General features: G+C 43.6%; 1 protein-coding gene across 17 annotated transcripts in view; it reads right to left on the bottom strand.

Annotated features, from left to right (window-relative positions):
- MAP7D3 (MAP7 domain containing 3) overlaps positions 1-26,357 on the bottom strand; it is a 543,746-nt gene that overhangs the window by 391,025 nt on the left and 126,364 nt on the right. For all 17 annotated transcript variants that reach the window (XM_069212462.1, XM_069212464.1, XM_069212463.1 and 14 more), the window contains exons 4-5: positions 19,529-19,692; positions 6,290-6,404 (exon numbers count right to left, since the gene is read on the bottom strand). In XM_069212462.1, coding sequence (XP_069068563.1) covers positions 6,290-6,404; positions 19,529-19,692 — 279 coding nt within the window. The remainder of the gene's footprint in view (positions 1-6,289; positions 6,405-19,528; positions 19,693-26,357) is intronic.

Here is a 26,357-nt window from a genome sequence, read left to right as displayed (position 1 = left end):
TAGAAATGGCCAATGTTAAACAAACTTTGCGGCCTGCTGCATCTAGATTTTTGCTCTCCTTGTCTGGGGGAGAAGAGGATGAAGGAGAAGTCAAATGTAGCTTATTGGCAGCGACAATAACTACAGAATCTGGTGTTGGGTCTGCCCTTAGAAATAAAGGATCCTGTTCTGGAGGACGATATTTCTTCTGGAGTCTAGAAGGTGCAGTTTTGGCTGTGGCTGGTGTCAAGAATTGGTCCATCACTGGCTCTAGAAGACTTGGGACCAGCGGAAGACCGCTGGTGTAGGGGTTCAAAGATATCTGATGTTGTCAGCGTAGGTACTGCCACAGGGGTGTTAAGTTTAGTAGCACCTCGGACAAGGACTTCCTGAAAAGTGTTTACATCATCAATGGGAGAGATTTGTGGCGAAGGAGAGTTAGAGTTGGAGAATAGTCTCTGGTAGATGATGAGGAATGCAGACTATGGGAGCGAGATGTTGATCTGTTATTATAATCATGAAGGTGGTGGTGTCTAGATCTATAGGAGCGTCTAAAAGACTGATGACGTGAATGTCTGAAGGCTCCTACAGGAGTTGTAACAGCCGGTACCGAAGGAGGTGCAACAGGAGCAGGAGGAGCTGGTGGAGGTGGAGAAAGCGGCAAAGACATTGTCATATGTGGAGTAGGAGACGGTTGAGGAGAAGATGGTAATATCACAAGAGAGGCAGAGGATTCAGATGTAGAGTAAATCCTCCTTCTCTTCCTTGGTGACCTCCTCGATGTTGACAAACTCCTGGATGTCGATGTACGACGTCGACGTGTTCCTCGATGTCGCTCTCTCCAGAATTCGATCGTCTGTGACATCGGGTGACCCTCGACGTCTATCTTCCATGCTGTATCGACGGTGACCTCGGCAGACAGATACTTCTTGGCGTCAGAAGTCCATGTCGTCTCGACTGCGTGTAAACTCTTGATGTCGAAGAGCGACAAGACGGCAAGCGGTGTCGCTTCGTCACCGGCGAGCTTGCTTTCGCGGATTTAGTGATATTTGTGTGTTGACCACTGACTTCGTGTCGCACCACTTTGCACTTGGCTTAGCTGCCCACCATCTCTTTAGTGGTCACTAGTTATAGACTCTAATTTGTATTCAGCTTAGCCTCATTGCCACGTTAGAGGTGGGAGTAGTTTTCCGTACAAACATGTTTTGCAACGTGTTTTCTATTTCTGCGTGTTCTCTTTCTCACCGAAGACCTAGGACATATCACTGAAGAGTTAGGACATAATATGAAGGAGTTAGTCAATCAGCACGATAAGGATGGTACAGCAGGGAATGGTTTGACTTTGGGAGGGACGCCATGGGAATTTTGCCAACTCCCAACATGTTTCTTTCAAAGCTTACCTAAACTAGCCAGCATTTTGAATACTTTTCCAATTGGAGGGGTTTTCCAGAAAGCTCCTTCTCCGGTTCTTTAAAATATAAAAGATGACCCTGGTCGTCAGTGGCAGATGGAGGGACCTCAATCAGGATTCAGACATCAAATGCCTGACATAGATTTTCCGAGAGGGCGGAGACCTCTCTTTCTCGCAGACGAACAGGGTCATAGGCTTGCTGGCATGAGAAAGATGAAGCACCTGACAGGCCCTACGGTGATGCATTTTTATTAATTATTTGCTTCGCAGTGTGTACGAATATATATACAGATATCAATAACAGTGTTTGTATTCTTGCATGTATATATTTGCTGTTTATAGATTAAAGATTATTTATTTATGGTCTTACTTCATTGTTACACATTTTCAAAGTACACTTTTTGCTATTCAAGCCTTCCTTCACAAACCTTGCGAAAAGCTATAATGACTGTCTTCTTCAGATTAAGAAGTGCATTCCACAGAATCTTTTCAACTCCTTTGAGTGTGTATATTTTGGCTCAGTGAAAAGTAAAGCAAAACAACGGCAAACATGTTGGCGCTGTTACTTGCCTCAGCGTCGATGTTCTAGACGTCGTCCGGGACCTGCGCTGTTTTTGACCGGACCTGCGTTTCTGAGATGTTGTGCCTGCAATGGTCGACAAAGTAAGAGCCCTGGTGGAAGACTGACCTTCCCCTCACTCTAAGGTACTACCAGTAGGGTGCTTTCTTCGTCTGCTGTCCTCTTTGGCCTGGAGGTGAATTTTCTCCCTGTCACGGAGGGTGCGTCTGGAGAAGGTTTACCATATCTCACAGGCATCTGGTATATATGAAGCTGGAAGGCAGATAATACAGACCTTGTGTGGGTCTGTTTTGGCCGCCTTTCTGCTACAGAGAGGACACTTGTCAAAAAGTATAGGCATTTTGGATGGAAAAATGCCTTAAATTTCTGTCAGGATTTTACAAAAAAAGACAGAAAATATTCAAGCAAGATGAAAAACATCAAGTAAAAGTGTAATCAAAATGATTTGATGTGAAATTTTTGTGAAAAAAAAAAAACCTATAAATAGGTGGAGCTCAATGCTTCAGGGTCCTGTCAGAAGAAGCCGGAAAAAAGAACTGAGGTAACTGCCTCTTGTTAAGCATGATGGGATATGGGAGGACCATTTGCTCTTAAAGGCACAGCTTTATTTTGATTCTGTATTATGGCAGCCTATGGGCTACACTGACCTACATTCCTCCATCCTTATATAACATTGCAAAAAGGTTTGTGAAATAATTTTTTCAGCGAAATCTTTAAAATATTCATGAATTTGAATGCATATCTACTTTACAGTACCCTTTTTTTCCAACCAAATAGGATGAAGAATTTTGGCCTTTGCAGCCTCTTCTTTAGGCTGCATATTGACATTCTTAAGTGACTTTGCAGGCCTTCCTGAAGAAAGGCGAACATCAACACTTAAGTAGACATTTTCAGAACAGTGCTCCGGGGTCCCCAAAAGCAGGCAGAACTATTCAGCGCTTTTGACTATACATGGAAATCCACTACAAGAGAACAAATGTTAGGCCGAGAGGGCTAAATAAGCCCATAGCGAGGGCAAACGGGGACGTATGAAACACTATGAAAAATATGAACCAAATACACAAGTCTGTGATCTCATTGCTATTTGACTTTGCAATTGCTAGTAGAATTCATTGATGCACGGGAGGTGGCATAAAAACAATATACAATATTCAAAGTGAACATTTAATAAACAAAAGAAAGGTTATGCAAGTAGTGACATTTCAACTCTTTAACCCTCATTCTGATTTAAAGGGTAATTTCGGACACTTATATACATTTGTGCAGGAGCAAACACATTCTAACAAAAAAATGTACTGAGTTTTAGTGGGGTAAAACCAATTTCGCATGTTCTCTCTTTTTCGGATGCCAAAAACTCAGTTGGTAGAATCTCCTCAGAGCAAAAAATGTAAGCCCTAGCAACAGATTTTGAGTTACAGATATGAGTGGCAATGTCCAAGATTTGTGGCTATTAAATGATGAAATCTTGATTCGTTTACACTTGTCCAAAGATGTGAAATTTCGGTTCTGACATATCATTGAAGGATTTATTCTGCATCCACAGGAGGACGGTTCCCTGCTATGTAAATCCAGCCTTCAGTTAAGCAGGATGGCTCATCTCCCTCCAAAATTTCTTCTGCTGAAATACTGACTGTGATTGCATAGCAGAAAATCTTTGGAATATTTACAACTTGCCTCCTTCTCCTGGGTAAAAAGAACATACGCATAGCTCTAGTTCTGTTTTTTTTGGGCATACCATTAAGGTAAGGTGCTTAACTACAAACATTAAAGGGATGTTTTTACATGCCCAGGGAGGACACTTGCTTTGTATCGGAGTATTGCTCCAAGCTATGAGGAATGACCATGTTGCAGTTTGGCAGAGCCTTTATCCTTGACCACAAGTACGGTGGAGCTTAGGAATTCTAGAAGAAATTCAAGTCCTATTGTTTGTTGCAGCTGACTGCTAGCCATCATCACCAGTGGGGGCGTTCAGTTTGAAACATGTATAATTTGGAGCCGTCTGTTTCTTTGGGCCGCACTAACAATTATTTAATATAGTTGAAGTGAACATCCCACCAGCTAAACCATTAGGGAAGATTCAAGTTCAACACACCCCCAGGTATCTCAACAATCATTTGAATGCAAACTATAATCCAGACAATTGCAATATTATGGTTGCCAACTTGTATTCCACTTGAGCAAAATTCCACAAAAAAGCACACTGTGAAAACAGAGAAGACTAAGATTAGCTGGCTAACAGACTGACTGGTCTATTAAACTGAAGATCATGCACTTAAAGCATGAATGGATGAGATCTTATCATGAGGCACAAAAGCTGCCCTAAAAAAAACTAAGATCTATAAAAGAGCTATGATGCACATCAAATTATACTTTCTTAGTGTTACTGTTCTCAAACACGAAATCAATTGTGAACAAACTTGCTGTCTTGCAGATGCTTTAGCTCAAGCCTTCTACAATTGGCTTGCTACTCCTGGTCAATTCTAAGGGGTGGATTTGTGTGAGTATCAAATACACCAAACAACCTGGGGAAAGGGAAGGATTGGACAGGCCCAGTTTAGATATCCATCTTTGTTACCATGGAGAAGGAAAGTAGATCATTCATCCTAAGTCTGGCTCCCAAATGAACCTTGCCCTGTGGCCGTCCTCTGGGCTGTCGCAACAAGAAATGTCAAAACGGTTTGACTGCTCATCACCACCTTTTGTATTTCAGAGTGGTGCCTCACCACTGGGAGCTGAAGTGGCTTCGAGTGGTGCCTCACCACTGGGAGCTGAATTGGCTTCCCGGCTATTGAAAGAGACGAGCCTAGACCCTGATGACATTGATTACTTGCCTCTGTGCTAGGTAAATATAGGAGAAGTTAATTTCAGGAGACAGACACACCAGTCAGTTCCTTGACTCATTTAGAGGATCTGCGAAAGATGTTTGGTAAGTGCCTGTCTTGGCTTAATTGAGGAATCCAAGCTTCTCAATCCACTGCAACTGCTTTTCCATCCAGGCCATAGTACAGAAGCAGTGCTGGTCATGTCTCTGCATTGCACCAAGTCCATTCTTTATGATGTAGCTACAGAAGAACTAGTATCTTTCTCCTGCTTCTGATATAGTTGAAACGTGATTTTGATACAGCTCCTATGAAGTGGATGCACAGAGCTGAAGTTGTTGCTTCTTTTCTGGCAAGGCATTCCCAGACTTTTGGGCTTTCCCCATTCAGGTCAACTAAGTCAGAAATGTTGTGAGGGCTGCTACACAGCTCCACTCTTTCTAATATACATGCCAATTCACCTCCAAACCTGATAAGGTCGTTTGGCTGCAAGGCCTTGTTCTATGCTGATGACCACTGAGCTTGCCGTCCAGCTGGAAAAACATACTGCTATGTTGCCACAGAGGTTAAAAGAGATGCTTGAGGGCCACTCATCCATGGGTGGGTCAAAACTTCCTGAAACTGAATGCCAATAAGACTGAGCTGGTGGTCACTGGGACAAACATTGAACACTGGGACGAAGCACTGTGGCCAGAATGCACAGAAGCCCATGACACCGGTTTAAAAAATGAAGTCCTACTTTGCCTTCACAGGAAGAACTCCCCTTTTCTTCGGGACAAAAGTATCATCATGGAACTTGGGTATATCCTCAGATGTGATTACTGTAATAGTCTGCCCTTTAGATTGCAGGCTTACCATAAAGCCACAATACTGTGAGAGTGAAGAACTTTAAAGTCAGGACAGTATGTGATCTCAGCCAATATGATCATGTCTCCACAGAGAGAGAATCACACTGGTCGGTTGTAAAGGAGTCTGTGTCTGACATCTCAACCGTTCTATGATGTGTACAAACTGAATTGTCAAATCCTTCTGTCTTTGTACTCCATCTCTTTCTTTGCGGTCTAATGAGATTACTCTGTAGTGCAGCTCTCAGATCAAAAGAACAAGAACAGTTTGGGCTTCTATCAGATGGCAGTCTCTGGAATATCCTCCCCTTTAAGCTCAGGAAAAATTGAGAACAACTTGGTATTTAGAAGGAAACATTTTGTTTTTTAATTTTTTTTTAAACATCTGTGTGGTCTTTGGGGGCTCTGTTTACGCATTATCAAGGCTTTCTGGAGGTCATGCACGTAAATTTAATTAAATTTAAAAAAAATGCAGCCCATGAGCATCATAACACATTAGTTCAATGTAGATTAATATTTGCAGTCATTCACAAATCAGCTTTATGAAATAATCAATAGCATACAAGCTACTTCCTCACAAAAGGGAGCATGCACAAATAATGGCTATTTCCACACTCCAAAACAGTATTTGAACAGGTCAAGTGTTCACAATTACCGGTCTGGCTGTCCGTATCAGATGGCACAGCCCCTCCCCAAGACCACCTCTTCTGTCTTTGTTCCAGACGTTGGCTGCGCTCCAAAGTTCGACGAAGTACTGCTTCACTGCGTTCCTGTTAGAATATAACCTCTGTGTTAAAACATAGTCTAGAAACTCTGCCTTTTCTTTATCGTTATCCTAGATGTTCCACATGTTACTGGTCCCTATATTTTTGCAGGCAACAGAACTCTTTACTGCTAACTACGGGTAAAATGCTTGAGCTCTCCCTGTATTATGGGTGAATTGGCTTGTATCTAATGAAAAAGTTTCCACTTTTCTGGGAGAGACTATCTAGCAGCAGATTCCTCACCTTTTGAATATTGCCCACATGTCAAACTGAATTTGGCATTTTTTCAGCAGTACCTCTACGAGCGAGAAGGTGAAGTAAGGTGGCTCAACACTGACAACGTTCCGCTCTAGAAATGGCACGCAGGGCCTACGTAGTGCCATTCCTGTGCGCTGATGCCAGTTTCCTTCAATACTGTTTTCACCTTCAGAGGCAGATCCCCAAAAACAAACTGGCAGACAGTGTCCAGATTCCTAAACTTGGGATCCTATTAATTGAGAAGAGTTCCTTTAGAGATCGGGGAGGAGGGAAGGGTCAGTGAGGAATCTCCGGCTCGATAGAGTCTCCACCAGAAAAAGTGTTACAGAAGGTAAGTAACTTGTTCTTCTGATAGAGACTTCTAGCCTCGATTACTCACCTTTCTAACTGATACCAAAGAAATAGCTATGCGCAGGTGGGTCTTTGAATGGACTCAAACTAGAAAGTCCTGCAGGACCTAGCAGCCAAAATGTCCCTCTACAAACTAGATTGTCCAGGCAAAAGTGTTCCATGAACATATAGAGAAATGCCCACATAACCACCTGGCAAATGTCTGGGACTCCATGTGCCAACATAGTGGTAGCAGCTTTGGTCTTGGTGGAATGGGCACATAGTCCTTCCGGAGGCTGCTTCAACGCTAACGTGTAGCAGATCTTAATGCAGAACACAATCCAGTGGGTGATGGTTTTCTTCCCCACTGCCTTGCCATTTTTCACTCCAGAGAACCTCATGAAGAGCTGATCGGCCACCTGGTGGTCTTTGATACAATATATGTAGAAGCTAAGCACTTTCTTGGGGGCATGGAGTCCTCCTCCTCAAAGGGGTGAGGTGGAGATGAAAACTTCGGCAGAGTGATGGTTTGACCGACATTGAACCGCATTACAACGTTCAGCAGAAAGGATGCCCAAGTCCGCAGCATCAGTTTGTCTGGGAAGGAGGACATGTATGGTGCATTGACACAGAGAGCCTGAAGCTCACTCACATGCCAAGGTGATGGCAATGAGGAACACAGTTCTGACAGTAAGGAACCCTAAAGGGCAGCTGGAAGTGGCTCTACCAGAGTGACTTCAAACTGGGATATGACAAAGGGAGGAGGAGGAAATAAATTTTGTAGCCCTTCAAAAACTGCTTCACAAATGATGACTTAAAACAATGAGGGCTGATCTAGAAACGTAAAAAAGGCAGAGGGGACCGAAAGATAACCCTCAACTGTGCCTAAAGTCTTGCTGGGCAAGAGACAGAACAAGTAAAAGAACTTTCAATAACTGAGCCTGAAGGGGATTAAATCTTGAGTGGGCTGTATCAAGTCACAAATTTACCCCAACAACCAGCAGCATGTATAGTTTTCGTTGAGGGACACCTGGCTGTCAAGATGACATTAACCACCTCCGGAGGTAGGTCGAAGGTGTTCAGCTGTCGTCGCTCAATCTCTGAGATATTAAATTGGAGAGTCAAAAGCCCAGGTGCAGAATCCTCCCCTGTTGCTGCAACTGCAAGTCCACCATGAGGGGCAGCCTGATCGGAGGGCATATGCTCAAGCCCAGGAGTTCTTGATACCACACACACTGTGCCTAATCCAGAGTCACTAGGATTGCTTGGACCGGGTCTGTCCTAATCTTCTTGAGAACTTGGGGCAGCAGTGGTTACCTGCAGAAAGGCATATAGAAGTCAGGAGTTCTACTTGAGGTGGACTGCGTCTCTGAGCGAGATACGCTGTATAAACACCAGCACGCAGAAGTGCGGACATTGGGTGTTCTCAGCAGTGGCAAATAGACCAAGCCAAGCTTCTCCCTATTCGTTGAAGATTCATTGGGCCACTTTTGCGTGTAAGTGCCAGTTCATGATCCACAAGGGGTCGACTGCTGAGCTTGTCCTCTCTTGCATTCAAGGATCCTGTCAGGTGCATCTTCACCAGGACAATTCCTTGGTAGTCCAGTTACTTCTAGAAGTGCAAGGTCTCCTGGCACAAGGTCTGCCCTGTTTGTTGGTGCACCACACAGCGTTGTTGTTGTCCATGAGTGCCTGTACCAGCCTCCTCATGATGAACATGCAGAAGTCTTTCAATGCCAAGCACATTGCTCTCATCTCCAGAAGCTTAATGTGGAGCTAGGACTCCGCTGGAGACCATAGGCCTCTGCTCTCCATTTCTCCCTGATGGCTTCCTCGACCTAGAAGCAATGCATCAGTCATCACTGTCAGTTCTGGATAGTAAAGAGAGATGGGACTGCCACTGAAATCTAAATGTGGTGGGAGATGTCCCACTGACACTGGGCCCACTCAGACTTAAGATCCCACTTCAGAGCCCTCATATGCAATCTGGCATGCTCAAACAGCACAAAGGAGGCGGCCATCAGTCCCAGCAGCCTCATAGTTGACCTCATTGAAATCACAGACATAAGATGAAAGACCGTGAATGTCCTGACGTCTCTTTACTGAGGGAAAAGCACAAAACCGAACCATGTCCAGAACGGCTCTGATGAAGGCTAAGAGTCCAAGGAGACAGGTGTGACTTTGGCACACTGGTAGCGAACCCCATAGATTACAAGAGGGTTGTCGTAGTCTGGAGGTGGTTGATGAATGCCTGGGCAAGCCCGCCTTCAACAGTCGGTCGTCAAGGTAGGGGACAACTGGCACTGCTGAAATCACTTTCTTGAACATCTGAGGGGCGCCGGAGAAACCAAAGGGGCGTACAGCGAACTGAAAATATTCCTGTCCTGCCACATATCGCAGGTAGTGCTGATGCGCCAGCAGAACAGGAATATGGAACTAGGTGTCCTGCAAGTTCAACTCCACCATCTAGTCTCCACGGTTAAGGGAAGACAAGAGGTGGGTAAGGGTGAGCATTTAATACTTATACTTACAGAAGGAGGCATTGAGAGAGAGCGCTGGTGTAGAAATGGCCAAAATCCTATGTCTTTCTTGGGCACTAGAAAGTAGCGAGAAAACATCATACTTCTGTTTCAGACACCCCCTCAGCACCTCCCTTTGACCAAATGGGCTTGTAATTGCTGTAGCAAAATGGAGAGATGATTCTTGGCCACGGAGGGGATGGTGGAATGAGCAGCAGAGAGGAAAGAAAGGGTAAAGCATAGCCCCCGCAAACACTCTGTAGGACTCCCCTTCTCCATTGTGATCGCTTGTCAGCCCGTAAAGTGTCAGTGGAATCTGCCTTCCATCAGGTGGCTGTGCCCCAGCAAGGACACGCTAAAGAAGTTTGGTGGGAGTGGGGCCTGGTATAAGCAGGGCAGCATGCGGACCTTGACTGCGGTTGCTAATGCGGCCTCTACCGCACAACTGCTGGGTTCTCTGTGGGAGCTGGACAGGTTGGCAGTCAAAACCGCAAAAAGGAGGATGGCTGGTGAGGTGGAGGGAAGCCCACAGAGCGAGCGGAAGCATAGCTTTCCTTAACGCTGAAAGGTGGAATCAGCTTTACCCCCAAACAGGCGAATCGCATCAAAGAGCATATCCATCAGGGAGGACTGGACATTGCTACATAAACCAGTCAATCGCAGATATTAATGGAGGTGAATGTCAACAATGGTGCCTATGGCTTCCCCCTGACTGAATCTGTGATGAACAAGCCACAAAGAATCATGAACTTGGCTGCATCAAAACCACCTTGAATTGCCTGAGAAAGCAAAGGCCAGAGGCCTTCAGGCACACAAGGGAGGATCAGTACCACAGAATCCAAATGGTGTATGAGTAGAGTCCCGACAAACAGCTGGTTCTAACAGATCAAAGTGGTGCTTAAGGGCAGCCTGGAGCACATCAGTTGAGATTTAACTAATGTCAACTCAGCACTTGGAAGAACAACTGGGGCCACCTCCTCATGCAATGAAGTCCGCATTAGAATTGGCCAGGGTGGGTCTCACCATCAGAAGCGTAGTTGGAACAAGAACTGGAGGACCCAGCTGGCACCAAGGGTGAAACCGCCTGCGGTATTCCCAGGTGAAATGCTCCTCTGTTCCTTAGGGCCCAAAGCTAGGCCAGGGGGAGGCAGCAAGGATTCAGACAGCCAGGCTAAGCTAAACTTTTCGGTCTGATTCGGTTGAAGGCCCTAGAAACTTTGGTTGTGCAAGAACCAGCCATGGGATCAGCTCCTAAGTCAGATGACTTTGTGAGAGAGATCGAGAAGGGTAGTGCTGCCCCCTGCACTTGCTCAGGAGAATGAGAGTAGCACGAGGGAGCGGGATCCTGCTTCAATTTCTTGTGTTTCTTTTGCTTACCTAAGCACCTGGGGCACTGTGAAGACAGATCTCTGGAGAAGCTCCATTGACTCAGGGAATGGGACAGAGCTCAAACGTTGGACTCAGAGTGGGTCTCAGAAAATTCCTGGCAGGGAATCCTCTAATGGTTTATGATGTAAATTTTCATCTTCCATTCTCTAAGAGCCTTCAGGCTCGACGCACAGTCACCGTAAGCCTTAGAGTTGTGGCTAGACCACAGGCACACCTGATGGGGATTTCCCTGCGGCATTCCATAGAGAAACCAGTTGTTTTAGGGGGTGCCATTGCCTGAACACTGGAGAAAATTAGTGAAAAATAGCAGCAAGTGTGTCTTAGAGACGAGAGGGAACTCCGGACCCACGTCTGGTGGAACAGACATCTGCGCAGAAGTGGTGCCTATATATGCACAGAATTTAAAAAATGGACCTGCACAGTACCACCTTCTGACGCACAGAGGTACTGCTTAAAAGTTTTCAAATCCAGTCTGATGCCTGGGGAATACTGAAAAGGTGAGAAATATATAGAAATCTAGTCGTCTCTATCAGAATGGCATAGTTAACTTGCCATTAAATCCCTAGTATATGGTGTACAAAGCCTACCCAGGGCCTGTATATGAATTGCCACTAGTGGACTGCTGCACCAACTGTGCCATCCTCTACAGTGGCAAGACATACATGACTTCAGGCCTACTCAGTGTAGCCAGACTGCTGCAGTGTAAACCCTGCAGGGAGACCTGTCACAATAATTCTTTTTGACAGGAGAAAAACTTATTTTTAAATATTAATAAAAATCACCCCTATGTAAACCTTGGAGTCCACAAGGCAGGATGCATGGTATTTAAATGTCCCTACAGTGACAAGGCCCAAAACGAAAATGGGTTACTTACCTGTAACTGCAGTTATCCAATACTGATTTCTTTCATAGATTCACATGCTTGAATCATTCCCCAATGAGGGATTCCCACGGTACCATTATAAGCAGTATAAAAGAACTATAACAAGCTATAAAGGCAGTAGGCCATCAGTTCACTAGCCTATCCAAATCTTTTTTTATTTTTTTATTTTATTTTTAAAGAATCAAACTTGAACAAGGAGCAATCAGGCGCTTTAGTCCCAAGAGAGGCTGATTCCCTTAGATTTTCAAGCACAATTGGCAATAAAATCCTTAATTATAAGGGGAGTCTCTCAAGGAAGGAGGGTGGCTTCCATGCGAGTCTATGAAAAGTACCAATACTGGAAAACTGCAGTTACTGCACTGCAGTGTACCCACCCTCAGGGCTAGTAGCCATTGGCTACTAACCCCCCAGACCTAAACACACCCCTAAATTCAGTATTTAGGGGCTCCCCAGAACCTAGGAACTCAGATTCCAGCAACCTAAGAAGAAGAGGACTGCTAAGCTGAAAAACCCTGCAGAGAAGGAGACACCAACTGCTTTGGCCCCAGCTCTACCGGCCTGTCTCCCCCCTTCTAAAGACACTGCTCCAGCAACGCTTTCCCCAGGGACGAGCGACCTCTGAATCCTCAGAGGACTGCCCTGCTCTAAAAGGACCAAGAAACTCCCGAGGACAGCGGCTCTGTTCACTCAAGACTGCAACTTTGTAACGAAGGAGCAACTTTAAAACAACTTGCGTTTCCCGCCGGAAGCGTGAGACTTGCTACTCTGCACCCGACGCCCCCGGCTCGACTTGTGGAGAACAATCACTTCAGGGAGGACTCCCAGGCGACTGCGAGACCGTGAGTAGCCAGAGTTGCCCCCTCTGAGCACCCACAGCGACGCCTGCAGAGGGAATCCCGAGGCTCCCCCTGACCGCGACTGCCTGCTTCCCAGATCCAGACGACTGGTAAAGACTCTGCACCCGCAGCCCCCAGGACCTGAAAAATCGGAACCCCAGTGCAGGAGTGACCCCCAGGAGGCCCTCTCCCTTGCCCAGGTGGTGGCTACCCCGAGGAGCCCCCCCTACCCCCCCCTTGCCTGCATCGCTGAAGAGACCCCTTGGTCTCCCATTGATTTCTATTGGAAACCCGACGCGTGTTTGCACACTGCACCCGGCCGCCCCCGTGCTGCTGAGGGTGTACTTTCTGTGCTGACTTGTGTCCCCCCCGGTGCCCTACAAAACCCCCCTGGTCTGCCCTCCGAAGACGCGGGTACTTACCTGCTGGCAGAGTGGAACCGGGGCACCCCCTTCTCCATTGAAGCCTATGCGTTTTGGGCACCACTTTGACCTCTGCACCGGATTGGCCCTGAGCTGCTGGTGTGGTAACTTTGGGGTTGCTCTGAACCCCCAACGGTGGGCTACTTTGGACCCAAACTTGAACCCCGTAGGTGGTTTACTTACCTGCAAAAACTAACAAACTCGTACTCCCCCTAGGAACTGTGAAAATTGCACTGTCTAGTTTTAAAATAGCTATATGTGATTTATTTGAAAAGTGTATATGCTATTTTGATTATTCAAAGTTCCTAAAGTACCTACCTGCAATACCTTTCATTTGAAGTATTACATGTAAAACTTGAACCTGTGGTTCTTAAAATAAACTAAGAAAATATATTTTTCGATACAAAAACCTATTGGCCTGGAATTGTCTTTGAGGGTGTGTTCCTCATTTATTGCTTGTGTATGTACAACAAATGCTTAACACTACTCCTTTGATAAGCCTACTGCTCGACCACACTACCACAAAATAGAGCATTAGTATTATCTCTTTTTGCCACTATCTTACCCCTAAGGTGAACCCTTGGACTCTGTGCATACTATTCCTTACTTTGAAATAGTGCATACAGAGCCAACTTCCTACAATCATCCTTTGAGTTGGCTTGGTAAATGATTTTTAGTAGTTTACAGTGAGGCCATGTCTGCAAAAAGCCTTGGTGTCTTGGGATGCTTGCTGCAGTGATGAAGCTTTCAGCAGCCAATTGTCTAGGTAGGGAAACAATTGATCACCTTGTTTGCGAAGTGTAGGAGCCACTGGGGCGAGACATTCCATGAAAATTCAAGGGGCTGACTTTAGTCTGAAAGGAAGAACTGTGAACTGATAATGGGTATCTGCTATGGTAAAGCGGAGGTATTTGTGATGCTTGGCAATGTGGAAGTAGGCATCCTGCAAATCCAATGATGTCATGTGGTCTACACTGTTCAGAAGGTGAAGGATGCCTGAAGGAGTAATCATACGGAGAGATTGTTTGTGCAGAAATGTGTTCAAGTTTCTGAGGTCTGGTATGGGTCTCCATTACCCTGATTTCTTTCTTACAAGGAAGAACCAGGAGTAAAAACCTAATCCTTGTTGATGAGGGGGATCCTTCTCTATTGCACCCTGGAAAAGCATCAGTAATGCGTCCTTCTTCAGTAAGTGAAGATGGGGTGGGAGTGCTCCTTTCGGGGGATGTTTTGGTGGTCTTTGCACAAACTACAAGGTATGACCATAGCTTACTAAATACAAAACCCATTTGTTCCTTATCTCCTTCCATCGATGGAGGCAGTTTGAGATGTTCGGTGGAATGAGTGGAAAGAGGGGTTGTAGCCGGTACCTGGTCAAGGTAATTGTTTACGGCTTGTGTCACAACTGTGGGGTGTTGTATAAGTCATGCACTTTGCCTGATATAGGCTGCCATGGGAGGGTGGCGCTAGGCCTGATGGTAGGAAGGCCTGTATTGGGAAGAAAATTGTTGTTGGTCGCTAGTAGCCACCTCTGTAAGAAGAAAAACCTCTCTTATGGCACCCTGAAAAGGCAACTTCGTGAACTGCAAAGTGCAGAAAGAGCTGCCAGAGTCCATGTCCATTTTAATTGGCAGTAAGGCGTTGTCAATGTGTTTTCCAAATAAGGTTTCGCCATCGCAGGCCATTTCCAAGATTTTAGATAAAGTTGAGGCTTTCAAGAATCCTTGATGCCGTAAGACCGCTGTTCTGGCTAACTGGTGGAAGCTAGTCTAGGGCGCAAATGATTATCTCTGAAAAAGTACGCTTGTCCTCCTGCAGTATCTTTTTCGCCACTTATCTTTTGTCCTCCAAGATGAGGTAGATCGAGCTGCTGACATCTGACCACATCTGGTGGTCATCTCATCCGAGGTATTGGCTGCATAGATGGTGATTGCAGATGTACTGGAGAACCTCTTTCCCACATCATCTAGATGTCTGCCTTCCTTATGTGGTGGAGCAGGTATCGAAATGGAAGGGTTGTTGAAGCATCTTTGAGCAGCTTGGGAGATGACAGAATCAGGCTTCGGATGGGCCAATTAAACAAGCTGGGGAATCTTCCATGGCCTTTATACTTATCCAGTCGAGGTGGAACTGGAAGAACTGTAGCTGGATTCTTCATAATTTTAAGCCCCTCGCTCCAGATGTAGTCAATGATGGGGGTGAGGCTCTCACTGATTTTCTGGTATGCCTCTGAAAATCATGAAGAAAGCAGTCTGAGTTACAACAGACGCTGGCAGATGAAAACATGTTGCAGCCCTGTCCATTAAGTTGTGGAAACCCCTGATGTCCTCAGGGGGGGAGTCTGAGGAGTGAGGAGGTGTTAAAGTCATCCTTGAAGGGCTACCAGTTTTTGAGGATGCCTCAGTAGATTTTTTAACAATTTCCGTGGTCTTTCCTCTGAAGAAACTTCAGATTGTCATTTGACATGCGTTTTCACCACAGAAACAGAAAAAGAGGCACTGCCCTCATCAGAGACAGGATTGTCCCTGGATTTCAACTTTTTTAGCCAGATGAGAGGACGACCCTCTCTATCCTTAAGAGTCTTAGTAGAAAATGTTTTACATACCTTGCAGTCTCTAGGTTTATGGCTAGGAAAGAGACAATATATACAGTCCTTATGCTTATCATCAACATGCAGCCTTTTCTTCACATAGGAAGCACAGGCTCTAAAAAGCCCTTTTTTAGGTGTGTATGACATTGTAATTAGTTTGAACCAGCTTTAACTATTCCTGAAGAGAGAAAATATCCAAATCCACTCAGAAAAGATTTCTGAGAAAAAACTGAGCAGAGCTCAGAGGAGACTCCTTAGCACAACGTGCGGTGGAAAATCTGACGGAAATCAGCTCCTCACAGGAGGGTTCTAAAGGGTGGTGAGAGCTGATTGGTTGTCTCTTAGGTTTGGTCCTTTTTTATAAAAGGACTATAAGATGTTAGTAAATTAAGAGGCCTAGTGCCTCTGAGCTTTACATGCAATTGAATATGGTTTTTGTATTACACCGGGGACTACCATCTCGACGGCGGGGACTGATTCAAGCAAGTGAATCTATGAAAGTTTGAATACTGGAGTAATCTTTCACACATGGCATGTGGTAAAGATCTGAGCTTTGGTCGCCTCTAAGGAGAGTTTGAGAGATTAGCACTTCCGCATCATTGTTTGGGTTCTTTCAAATGAGGCAGAGATGCTACTAGACAAACACTGTTGTTGATGCCTATGGCAATTTTAACACCATTTACTGCTATTTAAAGTTACACGGATTCCCAGATTAAAGACAGGGAGTGGTTCAAGCATGTGAATATCTGAAAAATCCAAAGCTACTAAAAAATATCTTCAATTGAGAAAGTTCAACACAGATGCTAGTCTACATATTTGCACTTTCCAGCAAATTGGCACCAAGCTCTGGCAGTATTATGTTCCTAAAGATTGTAAAGAAAGTCAAAACCACATGCTGTGGTCTACAGGCCACGGTCAATACATAGCAAGTTAAGAGTTCCTGAATCTACTATTAAGAAACACATTGGCAAAGCCAGCAGGTTGTGCTTTGCAACCTATTGCCTTTGTCAATGGGTTTTAGTCACACTGCACAACTTCTGCAACAAAACACGACTGAGAAGCTATGACACATATACGAAGCAGACAAATTAATGTAACAAGTAAAGCCAACCAATGGTTGGCAAATGGCAGGCTTCAAGCCCGTCTATATCCTTATTAAGTCCCAAGATGCCTGTAACAGACAGCGCCAGGCAAATCACCAGCCTCACAAATAAAAGTTTTCCTGGCCAATGTGAACCAAGGCGACCAGTGGCTGGGAAAGAGTGAGAAAAATGAAGGAATGCACACTTCTGAGCTGCAAAGGAGTAAGGGCATCATGGCATTGCGGAACAATCAGGCAGTGAGATGATTATAAGTTTGGAATGAATATTTCATAGCAAAAATAAAAAAGTTTAAAAAAAATCAAACAGGAAACATAGTTTAAACTAGAAGGCTTTAAAAACGACTAAGTGCCTGTGTAGCATACAGGCAGGCATACAGGAATGCATGGCTGTGAGTATTCTGGAACAGGCTTATAAACAGACAAATGGAGAAAAAAAAACATGGCAAATAAGACAAGGGAATTCTGGCAAAAAAGGGGTAGAATGGCTGATCTTTGAAGAGAGATTGCCATGTGCATTCATAGTGGAAGGACTGCGTGAGACTCCATGCAGGTGCTGGAAGAATGAAATGCAAATAAATACACAAAACATCCAAAATAAGCAAACAAGGCACTTCTATGTAGTAAACCTAAGCAACTGGGGTGTAGAGTGGCACACGTGTGGAAGTATCAGGTGTTTCTTTGGGTAAAGGGCTCTGATACATAGCAGCAGCGAGCGAAGAGGCAAGATCTGATCGGAACACTGGCAGCCACAGGAGAAAGCTGCAAGCAGGAAAATACCCCAAAAAAAAAATCACAGGCAAGGGATTCACTTATCCCGGACCATGAGACATAAAAACAGGCCCCCACCTGGCGTCAGAAACAGTGAGAGCTGAAGGGGAAGTGGTGGTCGTTCTGTGATCGCAAGTGGGTATGTGAAGAAAACACTGGGCTAAAGAAACAGACTGAGAGGGCTCAGAGCTGCAGGGAGAGGCTTGACAGCAGCAAACCAGCATCCTACCCGAGGTGAGGGCCTCTAGAGAAGAGGACGTTTTTTTTTTTTTTTTTTTTTTTTGTTGGGGGGGGATGGGGGGGGGGGGGGGGGCGGAAATGCAAAGCGTAAAGAAAAGGAACCAACCAGAAAAATGGTGCATTGCTTTTTGCTAAACAGAGGAGGAGGTTTCTTAAAGAAACTAAAAGGTGACCCTGTTTTGGTGACTTGGAAAAGAGGAAGACTTTGCCGTCGAGTGGCACAGGGGCAAGGTGAGAGACAGGCCCCCGAAGCAACACAGCAGAGAGGGAGGGACTCTGAAGCAACTCAAGAGCAGAAGTGAAATCAAGTGAAGGAAGGATGGGAGGGGACACAATAGCAACAAGGGCACTGAGGGAAGCAATTTGGATGGTGCAGGTGGGGAGTAGCAATGGGTAGAATCATACGGGTGAGAACAAGAGGGAGGGGGAGGATAGAAGCAGTTAGGTGACAGAGAGTAACACCAAGTGCATGGGGAGAGACATATGCAAGGGAGATAACTCCAGAATACATGCACTTTCATGGGGTGCTTCACACAGAAGAAAACAATAGTGCTTGAAAAGCAAACAGAGATGCCATGCAATCGAAAAGTATGTAAAGAGGCAATGGTCCATGAAAGGGACAAACAAGATTGACAAACTGGGACACAAATAAGCAGGCAACCGAGAATGAGAAAGAAGTCAAGCCCATGGTAAGCAAAGGGTGGGCTGCAAGCGCATCAGTGTTTTTTGTAAGCCACAATATGAATCATAACACACAGAGCATGTGAGGTCTAGTAGCTTGACCTAAAATCCTAATAATGCAGCTTTTCGGTTGGGTCACCAGGAAAAAAACACTTCTCTCCAAATGAAACATCACTGTAAGGCTCAGGATGGAAAAACTGCATGTGACTGAACCACATGACCTCTAGACAATGTCCTTTGGACAGATAAGACCAAAGTGAGGTTGCCTGTGTAAAGCACAACATCATATTTCACAAAAATGAAACACTGTATAACCACAAGAATCTTTTTCCGCCGTCATGACAGTGAAGGGATTGTTGATTTGTGTCTGGCATGAATCTTCGCAAGTGCATATAGATATAGACTAAATGAATGAGTGGTACAATACAATGTTCTGAATATGATTTCAATAAATGTACCACCGTTATACTGCAATTGGAAATGTATGGAGTTTAAAAATTTAAATCCAAGAAGGCACTCATGCTAGGTGGTGTACATGCCACCATTCAACAACTTTTTTGATGTATTGCTGGCTTTGTAAAGAGCTGGAAGCTAAATAAGAGCACTAAGAATTTATAATGGAGGATGAAAGTAGTAGTAGTAGTAGTAGTAGTAGTAGTAGTAGTAGTAGTAGTAGTAGTGGCGGTAGGAGAACTGAGCAATTATGACTTGGAATATAAAGATTTCTAGCCCTGTCATCTGGAAAAAGGAAATGTCATTCGAACAGGACTCTATAAGGATCCCGCCCCCAGATTGTTCTTGGGAATCTATCCAGATGATGGAAACAAAATACTGTCTAGAGGAGTCTACACAATGTTAAAGTCTTAACTATATGTCAAGAGAGAAAATGAAGGACTATATGTAATGCCGGAACATCTTATAGCCTTTATCCAGCCATATAAGTAATGATTTGTCACAAAATCATTTGAATTATTTAACCTTGGAGGATTTGTTTTCTAACATTCTTTTTTCAGCCTTTGCATACCAGATTTAACAAATTATTTCAACGTGGGAATTTGAATAAATATTAGTCTAAACACAAGATTTCATAAATGTTCTAATAGGTATCATACTCTTTCTTCTTCTGTTTTCAATTTCCTTTTCTCCTCTACTGCTGCTCTTCGCTGCTCTTCTTTCATCTTTTGTTCTTCCATTTTCCTCTGTCGTTCTTCCATTTGCTTTTCATATTGCAGTTTTGCTTTTTTCTCCTTTTCGATCATCTGAGATTCTTTGGCAGCTACAAAGATAATATTTGCAAATAAACAAAATAAATAGATTTATCTCCCTTGGAGAGCTTTACTGACATATAAAATAAAAAAAATATTGACACAAGTAGGCACAGCACAAATAATAGAGGTTTCATAATGTAAAGTATTGTATTTACCACTGATTAGCTGACCTTGCATTACATTTCAACTGAGGTGAGTGTTATTTTATAAGTATTTGCCTGCAGGCAAAAAATTAAAAGGAAAATGTTAGTTACCCTGTAAGCATCTGTTCATGGCATGTAGTGCAGTAGAATCACATGTTCTGTATACTCCTGCCACCTAGTGTTGGGCTCTGACGTGCACAACTTGTTTCTCTTTGAAGAAGTCGTTCAAGTCACAAGGTATAGTGAGACTCCTCCTATGAATGATAACGCTGACGGGCAGCGACTCTATTTCCCGCAAGGAGAGTGGGATGGAGATGGAGCATGAAAATGCACAATGCTGACCATGTAGGAATGAAAATTAAAGAAAAAGGATATCTGCAACAAACAAAGCCTCCGGAGAGAAGGGCGAGCGCTTGTGAAACTACAGCACTACATGTCACAAACAGATGTTTCAGGTTAAGTAACATTTTCAGGTTGCGGCATGTGTAGCTGTAGATACATACGCTCTGCATAGAATGTAAAGCAGTTCATCCCTAAACGGTGGCTAGGTAGAGGATGTTGCAGAGTATTGAAAATGTGCACATAGAAAGCCTGGCTAACTTGAGCTTGTTGTCGCGTTAGGACCTTCACACAGGAGTGTTTGGTGAACGTGTGTGGTGTGGACCAGACAGCTGCCTTACGATATCATCTTTTGGGATATTACCTAGAAAGGCCATAGAGGCTTGTTTTTTATGGGCAAAATTAGGCCTTGGTGGAGCAGGGAGATGTTTTTTTGCCCTTGGCATAGCGAGCTACCCCTGCTTTTAAAGTAGAACTGTGGTTTAGAGTAGGTGACAAATAATAGTTGCATTTTATAAAATGATTTTGTCCTATATGTAGTACGAGGGCCCTCTTTAAATCTAACATGAAGTGCTCTTTCTGCTACTGAGTCTGGTTGTCGGAAGAACACTGGGAGTTCAGTTGTTGGAGGTGGAAAAGAGATGACCTTAGTGGGAACTTTGGGTTAAATCAAAGGACTACCCGTGTCACCATGACGATGGGTCCACACCACCCTCCAGCCCCTCTTACAAAGTGTTTTCATATATGGCTGAAAGTTTTCTATATTGCTCATCTGCTCTCTTTTGCATTGTCTCAATTGATAATTGTATGGCTAATGTATTGTTGGTTTGCTTTATTATCTTGAAAACTGAGAAATAAAGTTGTTTCAAGATCTTTTCATAGAAGAGTGCCAAAAAGGCAGAGATCTGTACTTTAGGACCATGCTGAGCGGAGCTGGCAAAAAGAACTGGAGCACTGACAATGACGGGGTAAGATGGGAAACTGAAAGAGTATGTTTCCTTAAGGGAGAAGAGTTTGGTTTCTAGACTCTCAGCTGCATGCAGTGCTCTGCTTTCCTCTCAGTTTTCCTTTAAAAGATTTCTGAACACAACAAGAATCAAAGTAGGCGTGCATGCTGGATAAGTGTGGAAATATAGCATTTTCCGACTCGTTTTATTCTCAAATACAAAATAAATATGGACAATTACAAATAAGTTGGGCAAAAACTTAAATATGGATAAATACAGACAAATGTTAAAAAAATAAGTACCATAAAACCAGGAGCCCTATTTATTATTCACCAACAGTGCAAAATAAAGGATAGTCAACACGTTTCAGAGTTAGCCTTCCACAGGACTATAGAATTCCGCCGTATAGAATGTTTCCATTAAAAAGTGTCCAACAACAATTAGTACTTCATCCATGTTGTTACCAACAACAACTAGACTGCAAACATATACAAACAGAATTGTTGAGAGTTATACAGTTATTGATGTGTTCACTTTGTTTTACTTTTTACATTTTTCATATACCAGTAAAATACTATATCATTATACTTATTTTTAAATGGTCACTCTAATACAATCCACTGCATGACTGAAATCTGTTACAGTGACTTTCTCTACAGCCTTCATTTTCTTTTTATACTTGAGGGGCAGTCTGATGCTATCTCTAGTATATTCCAATTTGCAAGATATGTCTGATTTGTTATTTGGAAAGTAATTGATCAATTTTAAAATATAAAAGATCTATACCATTATGTTACATATCAATCAGTCCAATAAATTTCATCATAACAAAAATCATTTATAAATAGAAGTCTGTCATCATTGAAATTAGAAAAACATTTCTGGAGGAGCAGAGCGCAAACACCAGGGGAGAGGTTATTTAATACAGTAATATGATACATGTCAAACATGTTCAGATATAATCAATTCATCAAACTATATCAAGATGTTCTGATTCATGATAACAATCTCAACAAGACTAATAATGTACAATATCATTTTTAAAATTCTTCCCTCTCAATTTTCAAGATGTAATACATAGAAGTGCAAATTGCAATTTCACAATTACCATATTTTATGATGTGCAACATCATATACTTAAAGTGCATGGGCTTCCACGCTTGTTTTGAATAAAGCCCCCGGACCACCAACTCCCTGGTGCTTTGTTTTTAATAAGAGGGGGGTCTTCTGGACCTCACTCCTGGGATTCTAAGAAGCCCCAGGAACCACCACCTCCCTGGGCTTTGTTTCAAATGACAGAGCGGGGCCACGTGGCCCCCATTCCAGGCCATTTATGGCCCCGGGAACCACCACTTCCCCATGGTCAACCCGTGAAAAAAGGAGGGGTGTCAGAGGCCTCTCTCCTGGAGTCAATAACTGCCCCGGGGACCACCAGCCCCAGTGCATGCTCCTGTCTTTGCAAACATAGCAGGTGCCCCAGCTGAAGCTCCACTTCTGTAAAAGACGAATGATTCTAACTTCTGGATTGGCGAAGGCAAAGCAAGTGTGTTTTCTCAGCAGTTTCATACTGAAAAATAATCTGATATCCTTTGTGGGGATGAATGCATTGTTGATCTACTGGAGTGCAACCTGTGACTGTGACAAATAAATTATTTCTTGTCCTCTCCTGGTGAGAGCAGAGTCTATGGTTTTCCCTTTAAACTGCTACAAGCATGCAAATATGCAAACCACCTGGAAGCCCATCCACCTTAGTAATATGCAAAGGTCTTCCCCCTTTTGCCAGGAGGATCGGCAGTCACCAAAGGGTCTCTGAGTGTTTCACACCGATTCACGTGGTGCGTTCCGAATTCCGAGGAATATGAAGACATTTCCATAAAACAAAGAAGCACTTATGTTATAGAGATAATAGTAAGGACCCTGGTTTGTGGGAGATTTACATCTTTGTAGTCTCATTGGTCCCTCTATAGGAGGATTCATGTTCTCACACATTTCTGGATAAAGACGCATCAGGAAAAAAATAATTTACTTACCTGTAACTGCAGTTCTCCAGTATTGGTATCTTTCATACATTCACATGCTTGAATCATTCCCCCGATGTTGAAGTTGGAGTCCCACGGTACCATAATAAAGCAGTATATCTCACTCCCATAGGCTATAATAGCAATGACAAAGTCAGTTTGACTTTTTAAAAAGGACCAAACGTGAACTATAACCAACCAGGCGACCATCTAGAATACTCCCAGCAGAGGCAGAGTCCCTCAGATTGTCATGTACAAGTGGGAATAAATAAACCCGAGATATAAGGGGAGCTTCTCCGGGGAGGAGGGGGAGTCGCATGTGAATCTATGAAAGATACCAATACTAGAGAACTGCAGTTTAAGGTAAGTAACTAGTATCCAGTATTGGATCTTTCATAGAGTCACATGTTTGAATCCGAATAGCAAGCAGTTACTGTACATGTATATCTTATAGCATTAGTGCAGATATTGGATGGTGGGTAGAAAATATATACACAACCTTCATATGCAATTTAATACGTTATATATATATATCTCATATATTAACATCTCCATAAATACATAAACACAAGGAACCAAAAGAGGCACTTCAGCAAACAAAGTAATTGAGGTGGAAACTGCCCTAGTTGAGTGCACCCTGGTTTTCTCTGTAAGGGGCTTGCTAGCCTTTGAGTTGCAGTACTGGATTGCAGCTGAAATTCATTGTGCAATGGTTACCATCGTGACTGGAGCACCCTTACGAGTATGTCTATCCGAGTCCAACAGTTGGTCAGTTCTCACAAGTTGTTTTGTGTGATGTAAGTAGAATTTTAGATATCATTTCATACCTACCATAAGAATAGACCCCTCAGCTGGTGAAGTTGGATTCAGGAAGAAAATCCAAAATATTATAGGATCATTGAGGCGAAATCCAAAGGAAACGAGGGACTAAATCTTTGGATTGGTTGTGAGAAGTACTAAATTGCCTTTGAGACTAAAAAGATTCCTGCGTTGCAAGCCTGTATCTCCTCTACCCTCCTGGTCGGAATGAGCATTAGTAACAAGGTGACCTTCCATGTGAGAAATGAGATGTGCTCTGTGGATTCGAATGAACTCTTCATGACTTGAAATAGAACTATGTTAAGGTGTTAGTTTCGGGAAGAAGTACTTACTGGAAGAAAACTGTGAATAATTCTATTATGAGCTGTTTTGATGATTCTGCAAGAGCAGAAAGAGAAAATTTGATGATCGCAGGTATCTTGATATGGCTGCAAGCTGTACCTTAACGGACGCATGTAGCAACCGTGACTGAGCTAGCGAGAGGAGATAGGATAGTTATTTGCCAGATTAAGCTAGTAGAGGATGTAAGTTTGATTTCTAGCACCATGGGCAGCAACGTTTCCATTACCATTTACCTATCTTTATTGTGACTTCCGTCTTGTCATGGAGAGAAAACACATGCAGTCCTGAGGAATATTGATATCTTTCAATTCATGGAATTGAGGAGCTGTGCGCGTAAGAGGAGAGACGTCGGGTCAGGATGAAGAACCTGGCCTTAGTTCATTATCAAAAGTTCACAAGATGTTAGTAGGTGAATGTGGTTGTATTCCGATAGCAGGAGAAGCTCAGTGAACCAATGCTGAGTGGGATACCTGGGGGCTATCAGGATGAGAAGACACCACTTTGCTTTCCTCTCGCTGTGAACCTTTGGTATTAAAGGCATGGGGGGGAAATAAGGTAGGCATAGATCCCAGACTATCTGTCAAAAGGCATTCCTCCTGGCATTTACGGATTTTAATTGTTGCAAAGAAATTTAGAGCTCGTTTCCCCAGAACAAGATCATCATACTTAGCACTGACTGATCAAACTCCTATTCATATCCAATTCTGCTTAACATGTCTGCTATAGATTTCTAGTACCGGGCACATGTTCAGCCCAAAGAGTAATTTTATATGTTGTTAGCCAGCTCCTCTTCCTTGGACAGCACCAGTAATATTGTGATGCTTTGTCAATTCTCCTATTGCATGATGGCGGTATTGTCCGAGCAAACTAACACAAACTACTCTGCTGTCATTGGCAGGAAAGCTTGGAGACTGAGTAGATGACTTTGAGCTCCAGGTGACTGATACGTATGCTCATCTGGAGCGGAGATCACTTTTCTTGAAGTTGCAGGTTCTGTAGATGACTGCCCCAGCCCTACAGGGAGGTATTCGTAGTTACTATGAAGTGAGGTATTTGAGGTAAGAACGTGAGGTTATCTGACTGGTGGGCGTTCTTAGACCGCCAGGCTAGAGCTTCCATCATACCTGTGCGAAATTCACCAGGTCCTTGAATGATTCTTTTGTTTGAATCTTTTGCTTTTGTAACTGTTCCTGTAATGCTCACATTTTCAGGCATGCAAGAGGGATCATATTGATCGCTAGGGACATGATGCCAAAAAAGTAAATAAAAACAGACGCACTGAATTTGTTTTTTTTCTTTCTTGTTCTAGAGCCAGATCCTAGCTCCTTCATTGCTTGTATTGGGATAGAAAGGCTTGTCTTGGACAGAACCTAGTGTTGCAGCAAAGGAACAGGATCTTCTTGGATGGAGGAGTTGAGGATCTTTGATAATTCACAAGCAGACCTAGTTTGTAAACCAACTTTAGGCAAGCCTCTATGGCACTGGACACTTAAAATGCCATTGGTGCTTTTATCAAACAATGTTGAAATAGGAGAATACCAGATGACGTCCTTTCTGGAAAAAATATAATTTGAAGCCAAATGGGAGAACTTTCATGCATGGGTGGGAACGCAACAGTATGAATCCTGCAAGTTCAGAGCTATCACTTGGTGTTGGAAAGAGTGACCTGGTAAAAGGACTGTTTCCGGAAATACTTGTTTAATTTCCGTAGGTCTATGATGGATATCCACTCCTATGTTATCGTGTCTATGAGGAAAAACCGAGAATAGTAGCCCGTTCCTCGTTGAGAAAATGGGCTTTACTCGATGGATCCTTTGGTTAGCTTAGCTAGCACTCCCTTCCAAAGCAGATGGTGGAGTAGTTTGCAGAATCTGGGTGAACTTTAACATGTGACTATGTGATGAGATTCGAAACTTATTTGTCCGATGCTATTTTCTGCCAGAGATGACAACATTTGGGAATTATTTCTCCCACAGGATGGCGTAAACAGCACCAGAACATTGTCACTGTAGGTAAGTTAGTCTAAGGCTACTGAGAGGGTTCAGAAGGCTGATACCTGTGGGAT

Source organism: Pleurodeles waltl, chromosome 2_1 (assembly GCF_031143425.1).
Source record: "Pleurodeles waltl isolate 20211129_DDA chromosome 2_1, aPleWal1.hap1.20221129, whole genome shotgun sequence".
Classification (NCBI taxonomy): domain Eukaryota; kingdom Metazoa; phylum Chordata; class Amphibia; order Caudata; family Salamandridae; genus Pleurodeles; species Pleurodeles waltl.
This window is presented reverse-complemented; position numbering and strand designations above follow the sequence as displayed.